Source organism: Daldinia loculata (genome assembly GCF_022478755.1).
Source record: "Daldinia loculata strain CBS 113971 unplaced genomic scaffold F4817scaffold_2, whole genome shotgun sequence".
NCBI classification, from domain to species: Eukaryota; Fungi; Ascomycota; class Sordariomycetes; order Xylariales; family Hypoxylaceae; genus Daldinia; species Daldinia loculata.
The window spans coordinates 589,893-614,033 of record NW_026054856.1 but is presented as its reverse complement, the minus strand read 5'-3'; the positions used below and the strand labels follow the sequence as shown (position 1 = coordinate 614,033).

Here is a 24,141-nt window from a genome sequence, read left to right as displayed (position 1 = left end):
CGGAGCCGACAGCGGGTTTATGACCCCGGTGCAACGTGGGATATGCCGGTTTAGGGGCTTTGCTCAACAACTTTACAAATTACAGATGCTAAAATAGTTAACATTACCACCTTATGCTAAGTTCATAGATGCTGTGACTCACTTAGTCGGGTCTTGTGGCCGCATTTGCAGTTGTGAAACATCCAGGCAAGCCAACTACTTGATGCCTATATTGCCTAGCACTACGAAAAGCGAAAGAATTCGATGAGGCTGACCGCTTCATTATCCGATAGCGGTTATATATTCGATAGGGGCTACGAGTCAAAATTATTATCCCCTATCCACACCGTAATGTGAGTCACGGAGGCTGGTTATCTGATCACGACTTACATGCCCATTGGACGCTTTGGAAATACATAGAAGTTCGCGACTTACGCGTACAATATACGTGTCTACCTTTCTCAATTGTTACCGGATAGCTGTTTAGGAGTGTCTACGTAGACTGGAACTATGTGACATAGCTTTCATAGAGTTGGTAATTGGTATGATCAGAAACGAAGAGCATAATTCTAAAATCTCTAGACCGCTGAAGATATAATAAAATACTCGTAGTGTTAGGATTCTAGATGAGACATCTAGAACAAAGGATACTTTTAGTATGTATAGTTAACCGTAGGCTCCTATAGTTACCTTAGCTTAGAGTTCCTCGCGGAATAACGAAGTTGTTTCCATGCTTCTTACTTCACCTCGTGATACGCAGCCATATTCTTCCAAACAAGTTTCTCAGTATTTCATGTGTAACCAGTGGCTCGTACTTGATCTAATTGGTTAATCATATCTCTAGTCTAGTTTCAGTTGTTTTGAATACTAGGTGTCCACCATATACAACAATGATAAACCATATGTCCATCTTTTCCTTCAGAAATGTCGTTACATTTATTTCTATTGAATACATGCGATAAGTATAACACGTAAAAATCCAAGATATAGGATTTGTTCTCGAAAGAAATTATTGGGAGCGGCGAAAAAAAAGCTCCTTTCATTTTTGCGTAGCTAGCCCTACATGTAATGAAAAATGAAAAAGAAAAGAAATTTTCGATGCTAGCTAGTATTGGAAATGTAGTGTAAAAGAGTTCAAGAAGCATTCCTATTTATGCACGTGCATGTTCTATTTCTAGCAAGTAAATTTTATTACTTGTTGTGGTATGATGTTACGAAAGGCTGCCTAGTTCCAAGGTTGCTGGGGAGGAAGAAGAAAAGGGGTTGCGGATCGAACGTTGGTTGCATAGGGCAAAAAATAATTGAAGCAAAAGGAAAAAAGGAAAATCAAAGTTGCTACGCATGGATTCGAACCGATGACCTTCAGTGTTAGAAAATGCGTGGTCACATGCAGACCAAAACAGCAAAAAGAGAAATCGTCCTCTAGGCCCAGCCTTGGAACTATAGTGCCCGTAGCTACTGCGCCCCATTACCCTCTACAACTGGCATCATACATGTGCTCTATATGGTGGATGGCCTAGAGTTCATGTCCGCGAGACGGGTAATCTGGTATTTGGTTTGCGACTCCTTTTCAGGAATGGATCTCTAAGCTTCCCAGCAATCATCGAGACCTTGTCGTGTCTGGGCAGTGACCAGATGAGCCAAACGCTCTTGAATCAACGGTATGCCAACTGTAATTGCTACTGCTGTTATTGGGGCTTATCTACTTAACTTCGGTTGCCAGTGATTTACAGTTGTACCTTTGTATGTACTTAGGTACGCCCGGCGACGACGAGGTGCACGACCCTCAGGTACGTAACTACCTCCTACGCAAACCCAAGAATAAACTACAGCGGTCTAAGTCTAAACAGCCATACTAGAAGTTCAGTAGCGGAAACCAAATTATCTACTTCAACCCTATCCAAACATTTCGTTACTCTAATTTTCTTCCCCCTTTTTCCACAGAAAAGCCTACTAGGGTCACTACGTCTTCTTTCAAGACCTAATTTAAATCAACACAGCTGACAGCAGTAGTAATGTGCACTCGTTACTAGTAGTTCAATAAATTAGATACCTACGACATACCAAGCTTACGTTGCAAACCCAAATTACCTCTCGGTATATAACGTTCAACATAGAGTTGTTGATTTATGCTTATTTTTAACCTTAGATATACTCACCCCTACACTGAGACACATCTTTACTTAGGCTGGATGAGTCAATAATCCGGTATGTGACAACGTTTTGAGGGTTCTGCCTATGATCTAAGAGTTCATGAAGCCTATTAACCTAAAATAATTGTCGGCCAACCACAACTTTCCTAGCATACAGAATATACCAATATAACTAGGTTATATATTGTTATAGGTGGCAGCATTATCATTCGCGTAATTTCAAGCGGTTGTATGTAAATGTCTGAAAGTGATGGCTAATGCTTATCAGGGGTATGATAGAGTATCATTGTCCTGGATAACCTCGAAAATCGAACTCATAATGCAGAATATATACATATACAAAGAAGGTCACGCATGCACCGATAGCAACGCCGACTATTTGCCAGGCCTTTTCTAACATGGATGCTAGATGCGAGGCTAAAAAAATCACTTTTCGGTTCCTTTTTGTCACCAAACTCGGCCTTTTCACGGTGGATTCAAACCTTTCTTAACTGCCTCCCTCCCTCCCTCCATGATGGTCCCAAATAAAACATAATCGCTAACTACCGATGCAATAAATTCCAGGTAAAACATATAATTAGGTATGTAATCCGCAAGTTCGGGTGCGCATAAGCTCTCTGCGTTTCTTATCCTTTTCTGTTTTACTTGTTAATTGACCGCTTGTGGATGGGATATAGGGGAGACGATATACTTACCACTATCAAATGATAAAAATTCGTGTAAACCTGATCCCGCAGGTACCATGGGGAGTACAGGTACCTTCTTATCTGTCATGACCTCTAAGAAGGCCGGGCCATCGGTGTTGATGAGCCATTCTAGGCATTCCACTGTGTCTTCAGGTTTGATGAGTCTTCGGTGCTGGACTCCCATAGCGTCGGCTAGCTTCATGAAGTCGGGGTTCTTCTGATGTGTGTGGGCGTATCGGTCCTCATAGAAAAGGTTTTGCCATTGGGTCACCATACCCTGCTCCTCATTATTCAGGACGATAACCTTAACGCCGATGTTGAATTGCGCAGCAGTTGACAGTTCTGTTAGGGTCATGTTAAACGAAGCGTCACCATCGATATCAATAACAAGGGCATCGGGTCGAGCGACTTTAGCACCGATGGCAGCGGGAAGTCCGTATCCCATAGTGCCGAGGCCTCCGGACGTAATCATGGTCCGAGGGTGTCTCCACCTGAAATGCTGCGCCGCCCACATTTGATGCTGGCCAACACCTGTCGTGAGAATCGTGTGCTCCTTTCGGTTGGCCGTCAGCTTGCTAAGTTCTTCGATTAGAATCTGTGGCTTGATCATTCCCGCTCGCTCGGTTCGCTCAAAGTCGTTCATAGGCCATTTTGCCTTCCACGAATTAATCTGACTGAACCATTCCTTACGGTCCGACATACTCTTTGTGTTGACCAAGGGAAGAAGCTGTCGGATATTCTCTGCTACGTCGCCCTCAATAGCTTCGGTTGCTTGTACAACCTTGTTAATGTTCTTTGGCATGACCTCGAACTGCACAATACCACCACGACCCTCGGCAGCAGCAGCCTTGGCCGCAGGCGCGAATTTAGTGACATTCATGGTCACACGGTCATCAAAGCGGGCGCCGAGAGCAATGATAAGATCGGCACTTTGTATCGACATGTTAGCGAACGCCGAGCCGTGCATGCCTAGCATGTAGAGCGATTTCTCATCCAGCTCGTCAAAAGCACCGAGACCGAGGAGGGTCGTGGTAACAGGTATCGAAGCCTTATCAGCGAGTTCTTTGAGGATCTCTGGTCCACCAATCGATGAGACAACCCCCTGGCCAGCATATATAACGGGCTTCTTGGCGATATTCATTAAACCAGCTACTCGGCGAAGAGAAGCTTGAAGCTGCTTCTGAGAAATTTCCATGGCGGCACGCGACGCTGCACTAGGTAAGCCTGGGATGGCTGACTCGGTAGGGATGGCCCTTCTTAGGACACCAGCAGTAACATCTTTAGGTAGATCAACGAGCACAGGACCCGGACGCCCGCTAGTCGCAATGTCGAAGGCCTCGTTGATGCGTCGCGGTAATTCGGCAGTATTTTTAACCATGACGTTCCACTTGGTACAAGATCTCGATATTCCCACAACGTCTGCTTCCTGGAAAGCATCGCTTCCAATCACACTCGTAGGAACCTGGCCACAAAAAACAACTAATGGTGTGCCATCAGACATGGCGTCCTGAATTGGAGTAATGACGTTAGTGGCACCTGGACCGGAAGTGACTAGCACAACGCCAGGTTTTCCAGAAGCACGCGCATAGCCCTCGGCCATATGTCCGGCGCCTTGTTCATGCTTCGGTAAGATGAATTCGAAATGTTTTGAGTTGTAAATGGCATCAAACACAGGTAGAATAGCCCCGCCGGGGTAGCCAACTGTAACTCATATTAGACGTCTCTTCAAATACCATGTAGGCGTATATGCAACGTACAAATGTGCTTAACACCCCTCCTAAGCATCATTTCATGGAAAATCTCTCCTCCAGTCTTCCCAATGAACCTAGAAATACTTGGTCAGCATCGTGGACTTTAACGAAATAGGCCAGAATGGATAGAACATACGACTCGTCCATCTCAGGAGCTCGAGGGTTGACCAAGGGTTGAACATGGTTTCGGTCTTTCGTGTCGGTAGTGTTGAACGCTGGAGCGGGGGCTTGTCTGGGCTGACTATATAATGTATAATGTTAGTAATGTAGTCGAAGATAGAATAAGTGTACGTGGGAAATAGCCACTGGATAGAAAGCGTGTAAGTGAGAAAAGGATATTAACGTACGCAGGCGATTGAGCTGAAGTAGCCTGACTTCTGACACCTGTAGGGGCGTTCTTCTTGGTCTGGACAACGGAAGAGATAGACGACGTAGTGAGAGAGCGGCGTTGTTGTCGCGAAGTCTGAGCCAAAGCCTTTTTTAAGGCTTGGCCAGCTTGCCGTGAACGAAGCATGGCGAAAAGAGGGGAGATGGCAAAATAGAAAAAGGATAAGAAAGAATAGCCAGCAAGGATTTTGAGGGTATCAACAAACCGAAATCAGTCTATGGTGAGATATCCTCAAACACTACCCGCCAGCACCTTCGTTAGGAGTAGGTGACTGATCAATGGCAAGAGATGTTACGATTATTGGAAGATTTATTAGTTTAGCTCAAGAGTCATAGAACTAAATTCAATTCGGTGAACCCGACAGCGGAACACAAAAAAAAAGTTAAAACAAAGACTGTGGGGTATGCAAGGGAGGGGCCATCAGGGACCCTTGTAAGTGCCTGCTGCTGCGTTGTGGCTGCTACCAGGTATGTAGTCAGGTAGTACACTACCGTTTTCTGCCGTACCCTGCCGTACCAGCGTACCTGCTCCCCTTGTTGTAACCAACATCTTGGAACTTAACAAACCAATACTTCGGTGGCAATTGGCGATATCGGCATTTTTCCGAAAATTTCTTCAGCTACTGATTGGTCCCCACACCCCACACCCCGATTCACGATTTTCTTTTAGCGATCTAGAACACCAGATATACTACTTCATACAATATGTACGCCATCAGCTATTTATATAGAGTAAATGTACTTCATAGTGCAGGACTCAAATATGTAAGTCATCATGTAAGTATCAAACAATATATTGCGGCAAGGCTCCTCCTTTTAATGGAGAGGATTTTTAGTTTGAACCAGCATGTTGACACCTTTCCATGGGAGGTTTGGAGTCATATATACTTTACGGTATAGTATGTTCAAGGCTAATTCCCAGGGTAAGTTTGCGACTTACCTAGTAACAAGTCTGCAAGTCTGCGTGATCTTATATATACGAGCAAATTGAAGCAATTGAGTAAGAGGCTTTATCTCGCTTGTATGTAAATGGTTGGAGGATGGAAATGTGCGTAATGTTTATCGTATGTTTAGTCATTGCATTGCTCGCGTGCTTTTAAAAGAATCGGAAGTCTATGCTGTATGTTATGTTAACTTAGGCAGTTCATAATGAAAACCAAGGCATATTTCAACGCGATGCAACTTAATACGAATCAAGTAGTCGAGGATATAACTATTTCAAAGTCCTTCATTGCTGTTGGTGCTTGTTAAGTCCCAGTTGATACATTTTTGAGTAGTTAGTATTCTATCCGGTGAAAGCTATTACATGTATGTAGTTACCTACGTGTAAATATACTGATACCTTGGGTACAGAAAAAGCCATCATTATGTAATTTAGGTAATGATTGAATTTAATCCAGAAGAGAGTTTATAATCTTGTCTTCGATTTGTCCCACCAACGAATAGAGTTTACTACAACCACCGCATTGGGAACTTTTCAGTTCCCTGCCCCACTATCGAGTTTGTCGTTTCGTACTTCCTTAACAACATTGAAACATTCATTATTTTCGCCCTTCTCAACGATCAAATAAACACATCTTTAATCCAGATCAGGCAGTACTTTATATCAGGTAGGAAATAACCTGACAGGCGCTTATCTTTTTCAATGCATTGCATACATGTGCATTTAAATCATACGCGACTCCACGTGTCTTGGCTATAGACACCACTAAGATAACGACGATGAGACTTCGAAAATCAAACCAAGGGAAGCGCTTTAACAACGGTCTAGCTTTCAATCTTTCCGATGGAGAACAATCGGATTTAACACGACAAGTCCGCGATTTTTCTGATGATGAATTCGTAGTAGGCGCCCAACCGCTGGATCGCAAAGATGAGCAGGACGATGATCCTCAGGATTCTTCGGATTTTGAATCACTAGATGGCAGGCAGTCTGAATCAAGGCGCAAGAAAAACAGGCGCTCCTGGGCACCAAATCCAGCCAAACCACTTGGCGAAGTACAGCCCTACCCAACAGACCCTGCACAGAAATGGACAAGGACTTACGTTGGCCCAGTCAAAAGATGGACGCGGCTTGAATACCTGGTCGATTATTGGTTTGGTGATATGGAAGACCGCAGAGAAGTCTTCAATGAATTCATGAAATTGTGGTTCAACTTTCAGCTTTTACCTCCCAAGCTCCCACAAGGATCCCACCAGTTAGAGGTAGCGCGGAACGGGTGGATGTCCGGTGATTTCACCCAGCATATCGAAAATAAGTATCGTCATTGGTATGAGAGATATCTAGCCATACGAACTAGATCGCAAGAATCAACTCTTATAGATAAAGCGAAGGCGTTCCGGTGGTTTCTTCCACGAGCCGACCGTGAGATGCGCGTGTTACTCGGTCATGTATCGAATCAGAAAGAATACCTTATTAAGCAAGGAGAATGCATATCATTATCGGATTCTGGACTTCCAATCGAGGATGAAAGCAATAATGAGCTGCAGAACGGCGGTTGGCTGCTTGATGTTGGGGGCATCGTCCTTTCTATGGGATGGGCTCCAGTCAAAGACCATGCAGACCAGCTCCTAGCTATGTCAGTCATCCCACATTCGGACCAGGCCTTTTATAGGGATCTAAATAATGCACCAAAACCGTCAGAACTAAGAGAGGGAGCCATTCAGATTTGGAAATTCAAGGCCGAAAAAGACTCTGGAGGGATCAGTCGACCAGCGCGATCCTCTCCGGAATTAATACATGCAATATGCTTCTATTGGGGAAGAGTAAAACGAATGCAGTGGTGTCCCGTCCCGCTCACCATTACGCATGGCATAGCTCTCTTGGCTGCGTTGTGTGGAGATGGAAAGTTGAGGATCATGGAGATCAAGCGGGATCCAGAGAGAGACAGCATTGGAACTTATGGTAAGGATCTAGAATATAATAGGAGAGGCTTGAGGATTGCTGATATTTTAGTAGAAGAAATGCAGGAACCGATGGCCACTATAGAGCCTCCTAAGGAACATACTCTGGAAATAAATTGCTTTTCCTGGCTGAATATGAACCGTATTGTTGTTGGCCTCTCTGACGGCTCCGTAGTAGTATGGTCGGTTTCGCCCTTCCAGCAATTGCAACGCCACCCCGTTCACTCGAGCCCTATAATGGACATCGTATCAGGTTACCCCTCTAAACCCTTTCTTATTGCGACGATGCCTATGGGGGGTGTGTTCACTTTGACCGACTTGAACCGACCTACCTCAGAGAAGACATACCATGGAAACCCGTTGGTTTCCCTTCAGCCAAACGTCCTTTCTTGGAGCGACCAGTTAAGGGGTTTCGCATCTATATGGCCTACCTCGTTTCCGGGAACATCAACCGTTTCTTTCGTGCATTCTCGGGTATTCCCTCTTTCCCGTCATATATGCACCGTAGAGGGCCAGACAAGCTGTCTTGCGTTCGGAACATGTCACCCATGCCTTCTCGTCGGAAGCTCAGATGGATCAGTCTGGACCCTTAACGTTATGCGCAAAGTATTATCGCACAGAGAGAAAACACATAAGATCAAAATCTTTCAGCATGAATATGCTGCGCCTCGACCTCCTGATGCTACGAATGACGATGGTGAGCAAATTCCGCCACGTGGGGGATGTCGTATCCTCCATGGATTTTTACCTCAAGTCAATTTTCATCCCCTAGGCACGAGGATCGCGAAGGAGAGCAGGGTTAAGCGTGCTAGAGGGGAGAAGAAAGCGGCTAATAAGAAGGCCGAGAAGCCGGAGAATGAAGAACCGTTTGAAGACCCAGCAGAATCAGATGAGGATTACTTCACTATGGTTCCAGCCCCTATCGTCGTCCACGAGCCCCAGACCCGCATTACGGCGTTATGTTGGAATCCGAACGTGGAGTTTAGCTGGTGGGCCGCGGCAGCAATGGGGTCCGGGCTAGTGAGAGTCATGGATCTTGGTATCGAGAAAGCCCAAGGGGAGCCAGAAGAGAACCCTGAGGGGCTCGAATCAGCCGAGCCAAATTTTGAACGTGATGATGATGGTCGCAATGGAGATATCGAAATGGGGGATGGCCCAGACGGCGATGTCGAGCTAGTAGAATAGGCATGATGAAACGGTGTAGGATATAAGGACAGCCTTGCAGCAATTCGCGTGGCTACTTGATCATATATAAACGCATAGGCACCTAAGAAGCCACGAGTTGGGAGTACACATACTCATATATCCATCGACTTCACCACGTGCCAGATCCTATTAATTGCTCTTTCTAAGGAATTGTCTATAGAACGCTTGTAGGGCAGAATACAATAGTCCCCTACTTAGTCTATAGTACAGGCATGCTATCAGAACCAACAGAGATCTTCGTATGTACTTGATTCCGTCCTTCATTATAATTAGGTACATAATAACCATACTCGCCGCCTGCTGCAATCGACTATTGAAAACTATTAATTCTAGATGTAGTGTAGTATACATTACTTAGTTACCCCCGTGTGCACAGTCAACTTCGCCGAGAGGAAGACAATGATGCGTCCCCAAAATTACACCAATTCCGTTGTGGGCTATCTCAAGCGGTTAGCTTTTTGGATCCCATAAATGGTGCCTCGTGAAAGGGAACACGGTAACCCTAATTTATTGTCAATTACGTTCTAGCATTCTCCCCCCATGATACTGTGGTGATGATCGAACGCTTTAATCATGCCGGTCAAATGTGATGCGGCCGCAAGTAAGACGAGGACATGAAATAGCTGATGAGAGCTACCCCATATGTCAAAGGTCCGTGGAAAACTTCGTTCAGGCCATCGGACCTATATAAGTGTTAGTACTTTTTCAGCGGTATGTAGATATTTCAGTAACTCACTGCATACTATATCACTAAAGTCAGCGGGTTCTACTCGTAGAACGTTGGGTAAATTCTAGTTTATGAGATGTTGTGTCCGTGGACATATTCCAACCTACAATGAGGCTCTAAGGAAGGAGGTGGTGGGAAACTCCAGGGGGGACTTACAAGAAACGCTCCAAAGATGTATAGGAATCCTTGGAATAAAACCCAGTCAAGACCCATACGCTCATTGAGTGTCTGATAACCGTATATACGAAGCGCATGGCAGACAGGGACAACTCCAGATACACCCAGGCCCACAAACATGGCCGCTCGGTAGGGTCTCCATCGTGGTGTCCGGAACTGCTCGACCCAAGACACCACACCACAGCCAAAGCCTAGAAGGGATATCTATACGGAAAGAGAATATCTTAGCGCCTGAACTTGTTTTCCTCTTATACGAGATGTAGGTGGACTGTTCTCAACGTGATCTGGACAATAGGGGTATACATACCCCGTACAAATAGATCGTCATTTGTTTCGGTATGCAGAATAGACCGTAATAGAGGGCCGGAACGTAACTCCCCACGATAAGAAAGACGATGCCGGAGTAATCCAACTTGTTCCCCCACTTCGCTACTTCCGCGGAATGATTCAGAAGTGTGTCTATTATATGTTAGGGACCTTCACAAGGGAAATATGTCTTATTGGAAGAGCATCTAGATGGAGTGATACACTATCATCCAAAATTTCCTAAATAGTATCATAGAATGCCATGAGAGAGAGAGATGTGGGATTAATAGCAAGGTGCTGACGACTTACTGCTCATCAATTAGTAAACCTACGGGGAAATAGCTTCAAACTAGAGGCTATGGCTCACAACTAGTCGCAGGAAGGGGTAGTAGGGTTCTTCACACATACCGGAACGTAGCGCTCATACCGAGACACAGAACTGCGCCAGTAAAGAAACAAGCGAACACCAACACGTCCGAGCTGTCTGCGGATGCGTACCGAGGCGCAATAACGTGATACAACCAAGCCCCTACAGCGGGAAAGAAGATGGCGCCGAGGAGATGCGTCCAGATGTTAACGAAATCGTTATGGACGTAGAAGATCGAGGTGAAGGACCGCCAGTAGCTGTTGCTGTCCGGACGGTATCCCGAGACGATGTAATGGTTATCGCGCCGCCAGGACGGCAGGTCGTCCCACAGCACAAGCAACGCCGAGGCGACCTTCTGCTCTACGTCCCTGGCGGTTTGTACGAAGCTTGCGCGGCGCTTCCGGAGGCCGGAGTCCGGATGTGTGTCAGCCATGGTATGTTAGGCAGGAACGGGAATCCCGGCTTCGTTCCGTTTATCGTTTCAGTCCGAACGGATCTCTAGACTATTACTGCTATACCCCCACTAAGAACAAACGCAAGAAATACAAATAAATTTGTAATCTAAAACTTTTCACTTTTTTCTATGCTCTATGCTCTATGCTCTTTGCTTTGGAGAGAAACGTTGGGCCGTGTACGAAGTAAATCTGGTAAATCTCGTAAGTTTTGTTGAGAAATTAGTGGCACTGGTGAAAGTCCTGGCAGCTGTTTTCACTTGGTGGGTCGAACTCTTTAATTCCTTCGTCTCTTTTACTCGGTGCTATTGGGACGACTTATACGAAGATCAAGGAAAGTCTAGCGTATAATATCATGTAGTGCTTTACTCCAGTCATATACACCTAGGTAGGTATATATATAGGCATGTATATATCAGGTGGAATAAAAGGTATATTGAAAGTCATCGCGATAAAGTATGCCCATTAACCCTGGCTACAACATGAAAGTCATCCATCCGTAAACACCCACGCTCTATGCATCCATGTTCTCGGCGCCATAGCTTCGTCACTTCCGTGAATCGTATGATCGTAGGATTGCATGTCTTATTTCTTGCCGCTCCTCTTGATTCCCTGTCCGCCGGTGCTCAATGGTCCTTTTCCACCAGCCATCTTGGCCATCTCTTTGCGCTCCTTCTCTTCTGTTAATCGAGGTTAGCGATGGATTATAGTATTGAATCGTCGTCAAAGAACATACGCTGTCTCAGCTTCTCTTGGTGAGCCTTGTCCTCGTCGTCGTAATCCTTATTTTGCTTCTTAGCAGCCTTCAAGGGCTTGACCTTGCCGCCTAACAAAATATCGTTGTCAGCCGAAGTCTACTTAGCGCACGGATTATATAGATCCCAAATTACCTTCTCTGTTCTGGCCACCCATTTTGAATGAGGTTTTTTTTCGTGCTGGTGCTTTTGATAGAGATGGTTTTTACACGAGAGGTTAGATGGATTGTATTTGTCCGTTACGAGTGGCGGAAGAAAAAGGCTGTCGCGAAGGAAAGAGAAAATGAACCAAAGTCTGGAACAGCCGAAGAAGATGTGCTGACCGCGGGGCACTAACGAAGAAAGGGTCCAATGGCACTAATCCCAGTTTATATTAGCTTAGATCCATAAGGTACGAACTATCAGGTACCGTCGCACGGACATGAATCACAACGTGCGTTTAGGCCCAAGTCTGCCCAGGTCTTGATTTGCACAGCCCCAAGTGGACCGGGCAAACATTCCCGTCCACTCATTTGATAAGCAACTCGGACTCGGTAATACGTAATTCCTTTTATTGAGGCGTTCAAGGTTGGGCGCAGCAGCAGTAGATCTAACGTAAGTTGTTTTATCACATCGTCACCACATGCAGTCCAGACTTGAAGCCATTCAAAAAATTACCGAATTAGGAACATCTAAACCCATACCCCTTCAACGGAAGCACCTTACCCGTAATAGCTCTTTGCTTTGACTACACGGCATCCCGCATACCTTGCCGGACGTTATATATCATCTTCCCGTATTCGATATTTTGATTTACGATGCGACGGAATTGAAGAGACGCTTTGACGGTTCGGCTCAATTCTATGCACCTCCAATAACGAAATTTTTGTGGCTGACAAGTATTCCCCTTATATCAAGATCGGGAAGACACCCGCGCTTCTTAGGCCTAGTTTCTTGATACAGTGAGCAAAAAATGGCAACTCCTCCTAGTTCTGACGAAGGGGAGATTGTAGAGAATGGCGTTGGAGACTTGAAGGCAACTTCACTGCCTCAGTTTGAAGGAACCGGTGTTGACCGTATCGACAGAACTCGAGCTAGATATTCAAGATCAAAATCACCCGATAATGTGAACGGCTCGAGATATGCCCCCGGCCCTTCTCGACGAAGTCGCTCTCCTCGCGGACGTAAGCGTCCCCGCGATGATCGTTATTTGCATCGTGGTAGCCGCCTAGATTCGGATCCGCGACGATTTCGCGTACACTACGAGGACAATACCGACGGTTACCGCCGGTCGCGCTTGTCGTACGATGACGAGGACCGCCCCCCTTCACGTTCGTCGGCGCCCAACCTCTACTATGACGATAGGGATCGAGACTATACTACTCGTACTAAAGGGAGAGATCGAAGTCGAGACCGTGAATCCCACCCTAGGAAGCGCCATAGAAACCGCTCTCGTTCTCCGTATAGACCACCGAACGATAGAAATCAAGGAGGCAAGTTGCGGTATGATGACAGCAGGCATCAACGCGCTCCTGATCAAGACAGCGTAGGAAGTGTTAGGTCGAGCCATCAAGGCACCCCTCGGCATTCACAAGATCATGCAAAGTATCATGAGCGACAAGATTCGGTAGAAACACAAGGTACTAGCAAAGATGACACTAAACGTGCACCAGGTAGTTCGGAGGAAACTACTCTTACAGCTCCAACCCAGCCCAGCGAACCGGATAAGGACTACGAAGAGAAGCCTGAAAACATAGAGGCGGAATTAGAGCGCCGACGCCGACGTCGTGAAGAGCTTCTCGCCAAATCACGCGGTGCTACGCCAATGCTAGTCCAAGCTCTCCAGGCTTCCGAAAAGACGAATGCATCCTCGCCAGGGCGGACACGAGCAAGCACACCTATGGTCATTGATGGAAACACGCCCGGTTCTTGTAAGGATCTCCTAGCTCTGTAAGAACGTCGAGTAATATCTAACCCTTTTCACAGTTACCTCATCGCCGAACTCACCAGCCCGTGCTCTTCAAGAAGGGATGTCACCTGGTGCAATCGAGATTTCTAATGATCAAGAGCTCATCAACATCCATGGTAAATTTAAAGGTACTGATGATGATGGGCCTTCCGCTGCAGACTATGATCCAACTGTAGATATGAGAGAGGATGAATTACGAGATGAGCTTCGACATGGTCACATTGGCCCTCACGGAGAGATGCTTCCTCCTGATGAAAAGGCCGAAATCGCTATAATAGAAGAGCCGCAAGCAGCAGAGAAGCCGAAGACTGACGAAGACGAAGACTTCGATATGTTCGCCGAAGAGTTCGATGAAGAGAAGTTTGCTGTCCCCAAACCCGCTCATCTAGACACCGCCGTAGACAACCACAAAGCCCCTCTTGCTGTTATTCAGCCCAATGCCGGTGGTATTCTCGAGGGAGACGATAAAGATGGATATTACAAAATCCGAATCGGTGAGATCATGGACGGTCGATACCAAGTCCAAACAACTCTAGGTAAAGGCATGTTTTCCGGTGTCGCTCGAGCAGTCGACATTACAAGTAAGAAATTGGTTGCCATTAAGATGATGCGGAACAACGATGCTCTCAGAAAGGGTGGCTTTACCGAGATCGCGATTTTGCAAAAATTAAACGACGCTGACCCTGAAAATCGTAAGCACATTGTCAAGTTCGAGCGGTATTTCGAACACAAGGGTCACCTCTGTCTTGCGTTTGAGAACCTCAGCCTAAACTTAAGAGAGGTCTTAAGGAAGTTTGGTAACAATATCGGCATTAATCTGGGCGCGACGCGCGCCTATGCACATCAGATATTCGTTGCTTTAACTCATCTTCGCAAATGCAGTATCATTCATGCTGACTTGAAGCCGGACAATATCTTGGTAAGCAAGCACATCATGCAGAGCGGGTTAAGCCGTCACTAATCATGTGCAGGTAAACGAAACTCGCAATGTCCTCAAGATCTGTGATTTGGGCACAGCTATTGATAGATCAGACGCTGCAACCGCGAACAACGAAATCACACCGTACCTAGTCAGTCGGTTTTATCGAGCTCCGGAGATCATTCTCGGGATGCCGTATGATTATGCCGTCGACATGTGGTCAATAGGGTGCACCTTATACGAGCTTTACACCGGCAAAATCCTATTTACAGGTGACAGTAACAACCAGATGCTCAGGGCCATCATGGAAATCCGCGGCAAGTTTAGCAGCAAGTTGTACAAACGTGGCCAGTTATCTCATATGCATTTTGACGACTTCGGAAATTTCATTAGCCTCGAGACAGATAAAGCGCTTGGAAAGGTACGTTCACATTTCTTAGTTCACTAATACCTCCGTTACATCTTGCTAGAGAATCTTTGGTATGGTTCCCTTCGGGTTTCTATTTATATACAGCGTTTAAGTAGGCGCTTTTCTGGAAACCCAGGCTACTGTGGGCTCCGGGGTGCGGCTGCAAGCTGCAGGCAAGTCACAATGCAAGCTAGCCGCACGGATATCCTTGTTCAGGTTGGTCGTCCTCTTGCCGTCGGGATTACTCTACTGTGTGTCAGCGAGCAGTCAGTATGGAATCCTACGGTCATATTTCATCATTGCTGTGCCAGGTTGGGGTGCATTCAATGCGCCTGCGATACTAGTACTGCCAGGTCTCGCAACGTTGAGCTGACGCTCTCGACCAACCTCCAACCCATTCCTTTGTCCCAATTCTGTTCGACCCCGTGTCTCTTTCGTCTAGCATTTGAAATAGTACATTCGGGACCTACAAGCTGACTGATATTCAGACCACCATACGGACCCTAGCCGTTGTCAAGCCGACCCGTGATTTGCGTACTCGCCTCTTGGCTGCCTCTGGTGGCATGAATGATGTGGAGTCTAGGGATCTCAATCACTTCATAGACCTACTAGAAAGATGTCTAACGCTCAACCCGGACAAAAGAATTACTCCGTCCGAGGCACTCAAGCATCCTTTCTTTGCGGCTAAGATTATTGGACCCTCAAGATAGTGCCCTGGGGGTTTCCCGCGAGGATCACGTTGACGTGGTGCGCGTTAACCTTATAGGTTGTCTATAACCCCCCCGGTCTGCGTCGCTCACTAGCAGATGTCATAAGGATCCCTGAATAATCCCAGGGTATTTTGGACTATTCCGGTACCGTTGAGTGTGATAATGCGATTTCGTTCCAAGAGGCTTCTCGTCGGTAGTATCACGCCGGCTACGTTCCCTCAAGCGGACACATGTCGCTATCATTACCCTGTTCTAGTTACCCGGCCTTCGTGATTCGGGGTTTTGGTCTAAGTGGAAACTCGACCATTATAATTACTATGAGGCTAGGCGATCCAAACAAGGGGGCGCGAACATAAGTTCATATTAATCAGAATTTAGGGCAAATGAATAACCATTCAATTGTTGGATTTTTACTTCCGCATTCAGTGCTGGCTAATAATGTAAACCTTGATGCAAAAGCCAGCGCTCCATCGGCGTCTGGTGACATAGGAAAGCACGTTGGTGCTAGGCCTTAGCCTATTCATGCAATATCAACAAAAAAAATCAGATGTATCTCAACAAATGCTTTGCATGAAAGAGGATCATATACTATGTACATAACCATTTCAATGACATGTCAGCGTCGGTCATCTCAAGTGGGAGCTTGTCCACCCCGCCTCAGTTATTGACCACAGTAGAATCACTTGTTTTATCTCACCCACGTTAAGGGTAAATCCCCCGGGTCGTGTCCGGATGAAAATCAGTGTCTTACCAAAGATTTGATTCGATAGTTATACAGAATACTAATGTTCTCGAAACTACGCCCCCATGTCTGAGTTGTATGGCTAGTGTAATTCGTTTCCCGTAGACGGGTGATGGTGTTACGTCTTCATTACACCTATTGTCAAGTTAGGAAAGAATTGGTGTTGTCATTGATGCTTCTGTGATGCTGAAGATGCCACGAAGGCTCACTCGAACACATGAGCGATGAAATTTACTACTATCTCATCCTCGGGTATAACTATAGGATACTTATTATCCCTCTTTCGTTAGGTAGTCGCTTAGGACTGTTACGTGGAGCTGGAGCCGTCTATGCTTTTTTAGAATCTCTAAGAAGTCCAGCTGAAGTCATGTTGTAACGGTGAACACAGCCTTGACGCCCGTAGCCGGCTATCCCTCCTGTCCTACCAATTTACAGATCCCGACCCCAAACAGGATCATTAAGCTCTTCACAGACTAACATCGATAAATCCCGGTGGGTACAGAAATTTAAGTGGCCATGAAAGGAGACTTCGATATCACCCAACGTTGACCCAACGTTGATATATGGTCTACCAGGGAACAATTGACTGCCAAGAATACACTGCAGCATTTTACGAACCCGGTGGTCTGTTTTCCAGATCTAGCACTTCCTCCGGGCAAACTTCACTGGCGCTGTGAGGTATGAGGAATGAGAATGATCCATCTTGGACCCTACGCACATAGTTTGAAGACGGGGCGGAAACATAAGGCAATCTAGGCATCCAATTATACTCAGAACTCCCGCAAGTATCCTTCCTTTTCTTGTCGGCATTGCGAGCTCTTAAGAGGCTACTATTTTTACCATCCTTCCTTGACCGTATAAAAGACGCGCCCCGATCACCCACATCGCATTATTTATCTACCTTCAACGTATTTTCGTCGTTTAGACGTAAAGATGCGCATTGAAGGGCTCCACGTACGTGATACGACCCCAGGAAGGATCCGGGGGCGATCCTATGATCAATTGAAAAGTAGTTTGCCGTTCCCGTGGCTGAGCCTCTCACCTACATACAGACGAGTAGTGTCACTGGACCTAATTATTATTAGCGACGGGCTGTATGGCTTTCTCCTCGCATCTTGTTACATTTTCTATTCCATTGGCAGTACATTATGGAATATTAAAAGTAAAATAGCATCAGTATAGCCACGTTGCCTTCGTCCTATCTAGTCAGCTTCGTTGTCGGGCTAGTTGTACTATAACGTGCTCTTGCCACAGGACTTATGTCGTAGGACGGCGGGGCTAACAATAAGCTCGGGAAATGAAGCAATTAACGAGATCTATCTAGAGGCACAGCTGCCTACAGCCCGGCCCCAGCAGAGCGCACACGCGTACGAGCTACCACGACGCATCTAAACAGTGGTCTAGACTTTGAGATACACAGGAGTTCTTAGACATGCAGATATGGAAGACCTAGTTTAACTGAACAGACACAATGCACATACCCGCCGAAGCGCGTCAGTTCGCTGTCGTGGCCCGGGGCGGGGCGACGACGCACGAACGAGCTGGTATCGATGGGGTGGTGGTGTTGAGGCTGTGCTTGGATGTTATTGCCGCTACGATGTATCACTAGACGTAAACTACGATGGCTCGCATTCAATCATAATCGTACACTAATGCTATGGTGTCACGTCTCATCAGATCGAGTTACAACTATTTTTTTCTTAGTTTCTGGTTTATTTTCACAGTTGGATATTTACATCGACGTCGCCATCGCATTGACCAATGAGATGAGGCCATCAGGACAAAGGGTACTCTAAATATAACCCCCAGATTCATGCGTAAACTGTAGGTCAGATAGGAGGCCGCCGCCACGAGGCTTAGCCTTGACTATACGGCCAAGTAGGAGGCCACAGCTGGCGGTTAAGTGTAGATTGTATCGTGACTAAGAAGAGTTGTTGTCAACGTATGTAAACAACCCGGGTCTCAGACCACAAACGAAAACGCCACAAATTCACTCAAATAGGGGTCCAAGAGATGTTAGGATCGTTGCCGCTTCAGTGCTGTGCCGTGTTTCCTCGCAGCGAGCACGGGATGCATGTGCGCGGCTTTGTCTCAACCCGGCGGCAAGTTACTCATGCGCTCATGTAATATGTCCATAGTAGTAATATTGTTGATGGCGATGGTGTGCATGGGCTTGAGGTAGGATCGCCGTGCCATGTCTAACTGAAGCCGTTGGAGAGCTAGACATGTTGCAATGCTTGACTCATCGAATAGGCAACGATAGCCATTCGGGATAATGGCCGGCAGCTACCCGAAACCCGCACCTACACGATGGGGTCCATGCCGGCGACCGGCCTAGGCGACATGTCAGATCTGGCGGCCGCCGGGTTGTAGTCGTGCGGCTATTGTGCTCCGGTATCCAACGGGTTCACAAGTTGCGGAGGGGGGCAAGGGATCTATCCGTACATAGACCGTAACGCAAGGGACGGCTTCCCCACCCTGTATGATGTGCGTGGACGTGTAGGTCAGGCTGGTACAGCAGAAACACCTCATCAGCTCAGGGGCAAGAGGATGAATTGTATTACCCGTGGTGTAAAAGGCTAGATCACATAGAAAGATCCCGAGCCACTGATGAAATTGATGATGTGTAAAGGACGACCCTGAGACAAGTAGGCTTGAATTGAACCATGGCGGATCCGAACCACGGCCTTGGGAACACCAATAAGGAAGCTCATCATCAATATGAGATGTATGTATTAAGAAGCCGGCCGGCGGGGCTTACAGATCGGCACTAATTACGCAACGGGCGTGGTCTAGCAGGTTGATCTTGAGTCCCTGATGACGGCAACGACGAAACTTCCTTAGCAAAGCCCATTTTTGATTATCAGTTGGTCCAATTGAGTGTTAATTCTCGACTGCCCGATTTACGAACTCTCTAAGCCTCCTCCCAGACTACTGGATGATACGAGGGAGAAAAAAAAACCCAGTTCTATCGCTATCTGTTGCTGTTGTTGTTTACTATATCCAACAATTAGATTAAAAGCTGGCGATCCTGACGTATCTTTGATGTCCGTGTTTGTTTCGTGTGCCTCGTCTCGGCTGTAACAAGTGTCTAGGGCTGCGTAGGACAGTTGTGATGAGAACTGGCCCCGCCCCTGTTGGGAAGTTTCCAAACAAAGGAAAATATATGTCACTATTCGTATTTACTAACTATGATACATTGCTAAAACTAGCGAATACTTCTTTTCGCTCGAACACGAGTTTATTTACGTGGGTGATGATCTTTCTATGTGCCCTTTTGTTCTTGTGCTGATTATCAGTAGGCTAAAGGCCGGGTTTAACGAAGTTGACATCATACATAGCGACTATCATTGGAATACATAGATGAGGCACGGTGTATGAGGTGATGGACTGGCTCGGTGAGAGCGACTTGTGCTATCTCATGATGGTCACCCTTACTTCGTAACACACCATTTGTGACGACGATATTAAATTTTTGTGATAATTACAATTATATTGCTTTCTATTAGCCGCCGAGAGGTTGTAAAGTCATTGGATAGAACGACGATCTGGCTCGATCTTGAGCATACTATGCTAAACCGAACCGGGTAACTAGAAGATGCAGAAGAATTCGATGATCAACATTCGACCGTCACTATTGGTACACATAGTAAGCATGTAAGGCAGGTAAAATAATCCGTAGCGTCGATAGCATCGGCGGAACTCCTCCGGGAACGGGAGGGGCAGACCACAGCGGCGACGATCTCAGCGTCAAAAAGACGGGGTTGAAGTCCGCCAGAGCGGTTTCTTATTGGGGACCCCACGATCGAATGACCGAGCCAAGACGCATCTTCACTCGTTGCAACATAGGTATCTCAAGATACGTTACTGCTTATTAAAAGCCATGGCTGCTGGTCCTATACAAGAAGGGGTAATATGGTCCTTGCTTCCTTGCTAAACACGTGCAGGGTACGGCGCTGGGCAATAACACAATATTACATATTGGAAGTGGAGGAAATTATCAAGATTCAAATCTCGCTCAAGGCGGGCGGTTCCCTCTTAGGGCGTAGTACTGTCCGGTGTGCCCACTTGATTAAGATCTTCCATCGCCGGCGATCTTTCAGGAGGAAGGGTTTACCGAATCACGAGGGGCACAGCAAGGGCCAAATTGACAAAGTGACAAAGGCTGGACCTTCTGGACCATCTACAGCATTACGTCCGTACCAACGTCATGCGTGGTTCAAGGATACTGTCTTGTCATACGGCGGAAAATATCCTAATTCGTGTCCCGACACCTTGTTCGAAACTCATAGTTGTGCTTCACCTTCGCTGAGAGACTGGCGTTAGAGTTCCAGAGGTTAAGAAAGTTGGATTACATGGTATGATGGGCAATTATTAGGGCGTCCAGACCCCTGAGGATTCCCCGGCTAGAAGCCCCATCGTGAAGATTGACTACGACGACGCAATTGTTTGAGGCCAAGGACCCTTGGAAGCTTGGCTCGCGAGGCTGCAAGGAATGAGGTGGTCTGAGCGGGTTGTAAAAGCAAGGGATTACTTAACCGAGCGACTTTGACGCGATGATATCCCAATCCCATGTCTCGGGATCGCACTAAGGTCTACATATTACTCACAGACCACGCGAGCACAGATGATGATGTTATGTTTGAGCGCTCGTGGGAGACAGGGTTCAAAACATTATGTTCGAATATTAAGATCATATCCCGTATAATACTATCGCAAGCATTCTGGAAGTTATTTTACTCTGTAGTAAGCCTAGTAAATCCGACTGAAGTGATGGCTGTTGCCGACACCATAGGATTGGGACGCCAATCTGATACGCTACGGCGCAGGCAAGGCATTAATCCCATACGCAGTAGGCAAGCCATGTTAATCAATAAGTCCATGCAGAACTGTAGTAACGTTTGACGTTTGTTGCGGTGTGAATAGGCTAAATTAGGAAAGTGGCATAACGTCGCTCAGATTGGTTGTTATTGTTGAAGGAGATGAAAGAGATCGGCCATACGATGAACAGCGAGAGAAGAGTGTGGCTCACGGCGGTGAGTTTCGAAGGGAATGATAATCATCTTCTTCGTTCCGCATTCTTACCACACCTTGTCCAATCTGCCGACTGCCATTTAGGACTTGTAGATTGGCGAGGAGGCAGAGATAGCCTCTCTTCTGAAAGCGACCGAAATAATACCATATATTATTGCGCTTATGTAGTGTATTAAGTGTATTGGGGGCTGGGTGTAAATATTGTATGACAATATTATATGACTGCAAAATGTTAAGTGGCCACTAACAACTAATCAAGAGCGAATCAAGAGCCATAAGCATCTAAATGTTTTTGGATTCGTAGTCATCTGAGATGAATCATATTTATAGAACAAGACAAATAGCGTCTTAAGGTCTCCAATGACTCTTATCGTGAGAAACATTTACTACGTATATGAGAGGAGTGTGGTGGCGGTACGGAATGATAGGTACCTAGACCTAGCGGGTACATTCTTGGAATTTAGGTGATATACCGCGGTTCAAGAATATTCCGATCTTCCGATCTCAGTTCGATTGCTTTTTAGGTTTACGATACATGGGTACATTAAGTTAGGTAAAAGGTACGTACCTAATAATATGTAATACAGGTACCGATGGCGCTTTGGCACTTTAAACCCTAGGCGTTTAAACTAATTTATCTCGTTTTAATCCTAGCACATTTACATTTCCCATCTTCCATCACCAAGGTTGACTGTTCCATATACGTCTATTACTCAGTACAGTTAAAATAGATGCTAACGTCGATTGCGTACATACTATGCTAGCATATATTGACATCCCGTTTCTTGCAGGCTGTTGGCTTATTTCAGATCTGAGCACATAAGCAGTCAGGACTGTATCTCGTTCGTGGATTGGCCCAGATGCCCTGGACGGACAGCCTCACTTCTCGGCAAGACATCAGAAGGCGCCGGCCAATCTCGTCGAATCAATCCTTCATCCCTTTGCCGTATTACGAGGCTACTGCATGCGGTTGCCCATGCCCGCACCAAAGAGATTATTTAATACCACCCACACTGTTCGGAGATAATCCCTCACTTCAAGGCCACAACCTGCAGCCTCGAAAAACCTGGGGCTCCATCAGATTCATTACCGTCCACACCCACCTGTTGCTCTTGGCCAATCATCGTCACCAACGGCTAGGGAGGTCTCGTCTGTAGACCCTCGGGATGCAACGAGAAGTCTGGGCGCCATTGGACACTTTCTTGCATTTGCTGCAATGCCACCGCTGCCATTCTACGAATCCGGTATCGTTACCGCCACTAGTAAATTTTCTGCAGCTCTCTAAAATTCGGTCGGTTAGTTAGTCGTCAATTCAGAGAGCCCCCGGAGGGCGAAATAGCAAAGCGCCCATCTCCTCTAGTGAGTAGTCAGTAGCACCAGTAGTACAGCATCGCCAACGGCCGAAGCCCTTCCATGAAGAAAAAATGAGAGAATCTTAAATGAAGTAAAAATAAAAATATGCTCAGTGCTCGCGCAATATCGAGCGCGCGGGTACAAGCGGCCCCAGCGAACATCCCTAATGCATCGCCTTTGCCGCTTGGCTAGCAAAATGGCTTAGACATCAGCTCATTTCCAGCAAACGGCATATTTGCGGCGGCAAAACCAGATCTAGACAGCCAGAGACACAGCAAACAGCTGCTATTATGCAACGAGATATACCAGGTACTCAGCATACTAAATCGCTGTGCCGTAGTATACGGGTATGCCGCACGATTAGTCCGAGAAATACCAAGACTCTGCTGTAAGTACGAACAGGAACAGCAACAGCAATACCAGTCCGTATATGTAGATATCCTGCGTTTTCACTCTGCGAGAAGACGAAAAGGAAAAGGAAAGATTAGTCCACAAACCAGATAATTAATGCACACGGGATACACTATTACCAGTGTCAGTCTATGTGGGCAGATTATCGGATTGTTCTCTCACAGACCAACATACATACCTACATAGTCCAAGGTGCGACATAAACAGAGACACCGATCTTGCGCAATGGCAAGCCATTGGCCAATGTAGCATTAATCAGATGGGACACGAAGCAGTATTTGCAACAGAAGGATTACTGGGCAAATTCCTATGTATTCAAAATGCTGGTCTCAGATACTCTGCCATAGCCGGGTGACCTTTATGCATTCTCTTCAAGAGTTTTAGCAGCGACACAACTGTACGGAAGAGCAAAGCATACGGATCTCCATTTCCTGAGAATGTTCCCGAGTCACAACGCTGGCCTTGGCTTGGACAGCCGTCTACTATGTATTAGGTACTACAAATATGCACGAGGCGGGAAAGAGGGAAAGAAAGTTTGCCTTAAAACAGTTTTTTACAAGCAGAGATCCATTTATTCAGCAGGTTTGCTCGAGGCGAGCTTCATTTGAAAAAGGAAGGGGAGAAAAAAAGGACGCAATCTTGTTAGACGTTTCCATAGTCTCTTCAAAGTTTGACGAGAAGAAGTGTTTCTTGTTAGCCAAATCAAGGATCTTGCCAACCGCCCGGCGTCCCAATGGCAAAAGAGCAAGAAAAGTCATGCGAGTC

At 46.3% G+C, this 24,141-nt stretch overlaps 5 protein-coding genes across 5 annotated transcripts; 2 read left to right on the top strand and 3 right to left on the bottom strand.

The window, feature by feature from the left end:
* Positions 1 to 2,327: 2,327 nt before the first annotated feature.
* F4817DRAFT_323780 (acetolactate synthase mitochondrial precursor) lies at positions 2,328 to 5,345 on the bottom strand. Its single transcript, XM_049301547.1, has 5 exons — positions 4,917 to 5,345; positions 4,706 to 4,810; positions 4,576 to 4,643; positions 2,828 to 4,519; positions 2,328 to 2,768 (listed from the first exon to the last, which is right to left on the bottom strand). Exons 1-5 carry the CDS (start codon positions 5,081 to 5,083, stop codon positions 2,710 to 2,712), a joined length of 2,091 nt encoding a protein of 696 aa, XP_049163555.1. The 5' UTR covers positions 5,084 to 5,345; the 3' UTR covers positions 2,328 to 2,709.
* Positions 5,346 to 6,403: 1,058 nt separating this feature from the next.
* F4817DRAFT_82810 (WD40 repeat-like protein) lies at positions 6,404 to 9,377 on the top strand. Its single transcript, XM_049307928.1, has 2 exons — positions 6,404 to 7,861; positions 7,916 to 9,377. The coding sequence occupies exons 1-2, from the start codon at positions 6,679 to 6,681 to the stop codon at positions 9,043 to 9,045; spliced, it is 2,313 nt and encodes a 770-aa protein (XP_049163554.1). The 5' UTR covers positions 6,404 to 6,678; the 3' UTR covers positions 9,046 to 9,377.
* Positions 9,121 to 11,076, bottom strand: F4817DRAFT_364775 (HlyIII-domain-containing protein; the record flags this gene model as incomplete). Its single annotated transcript, XM_049306791.1, has 5 exons — positions 9,121 to 9,749; positions 9,803 to 9,808; positions 9,950 to 10,174; positions 10,278 to 10,429; positions 10,704 to 11,076. 5 exons carry the CDS (start codon positions 11,074 to 11,076, stop codon positions 9,591 to 9,593), a joined length of 915 nt encoding a protein of 304 aa, XP_049163553.1. The 3' UTR covers positions 9,121 to 9,590.
* Positions 11,077 to 11,362: 286 nt separating this feature from the next.
* F4817DRAFT_82770 (translation machinery associated TMA7) lies at positions 11,363 to 12,300 on the bottom strand. The gene is made up of 3 exons (XM_049307927.1): positions 11,986 to 12,300; positions 11,832 to 11,921; positions 11,363 to 11,775 (listed from the first exon to the last, which is right to left on the bottom strand). Exons 1-3 carry the CDS (start codon positions 12,005 to 12,007, stop codon positions 11,681 to 11,683), a joined length of 207 nt encoding a protein of 68 aa, XP_049163552.1. The 5' UTR covers positions 12,008 to 12,300; the 3' UTR covers positions 11,363 to 11,680.
* A 156-nt stretch (positions 12,301 to 12,456) lies between these two features.
* Positions 12,457 to 14,721, top strand: F4817DRAFT_323760 (uncharacterized protein). Its single transcript, XM_049301546.1, has 3 exons — positions 12,457 to 13,760; positions 13,816 to 14,481; positions 14,538 to 14,721. Exons 1-3 carry the CDS (start codon positions 12,803 to 12,805, stop codon positions 14,552 to 14,554), a joined length of 1,641 nt encoding a protein of 546 aa, XP_049163551.1. The 5' UTR covers positions 12,457 to 12,802; the 3' UTR covers positions 14,555 to 14,721.
* The last annotated feature ends 9,420 nt before the right edge of the window (positions 14,722 to 24,141 follow it).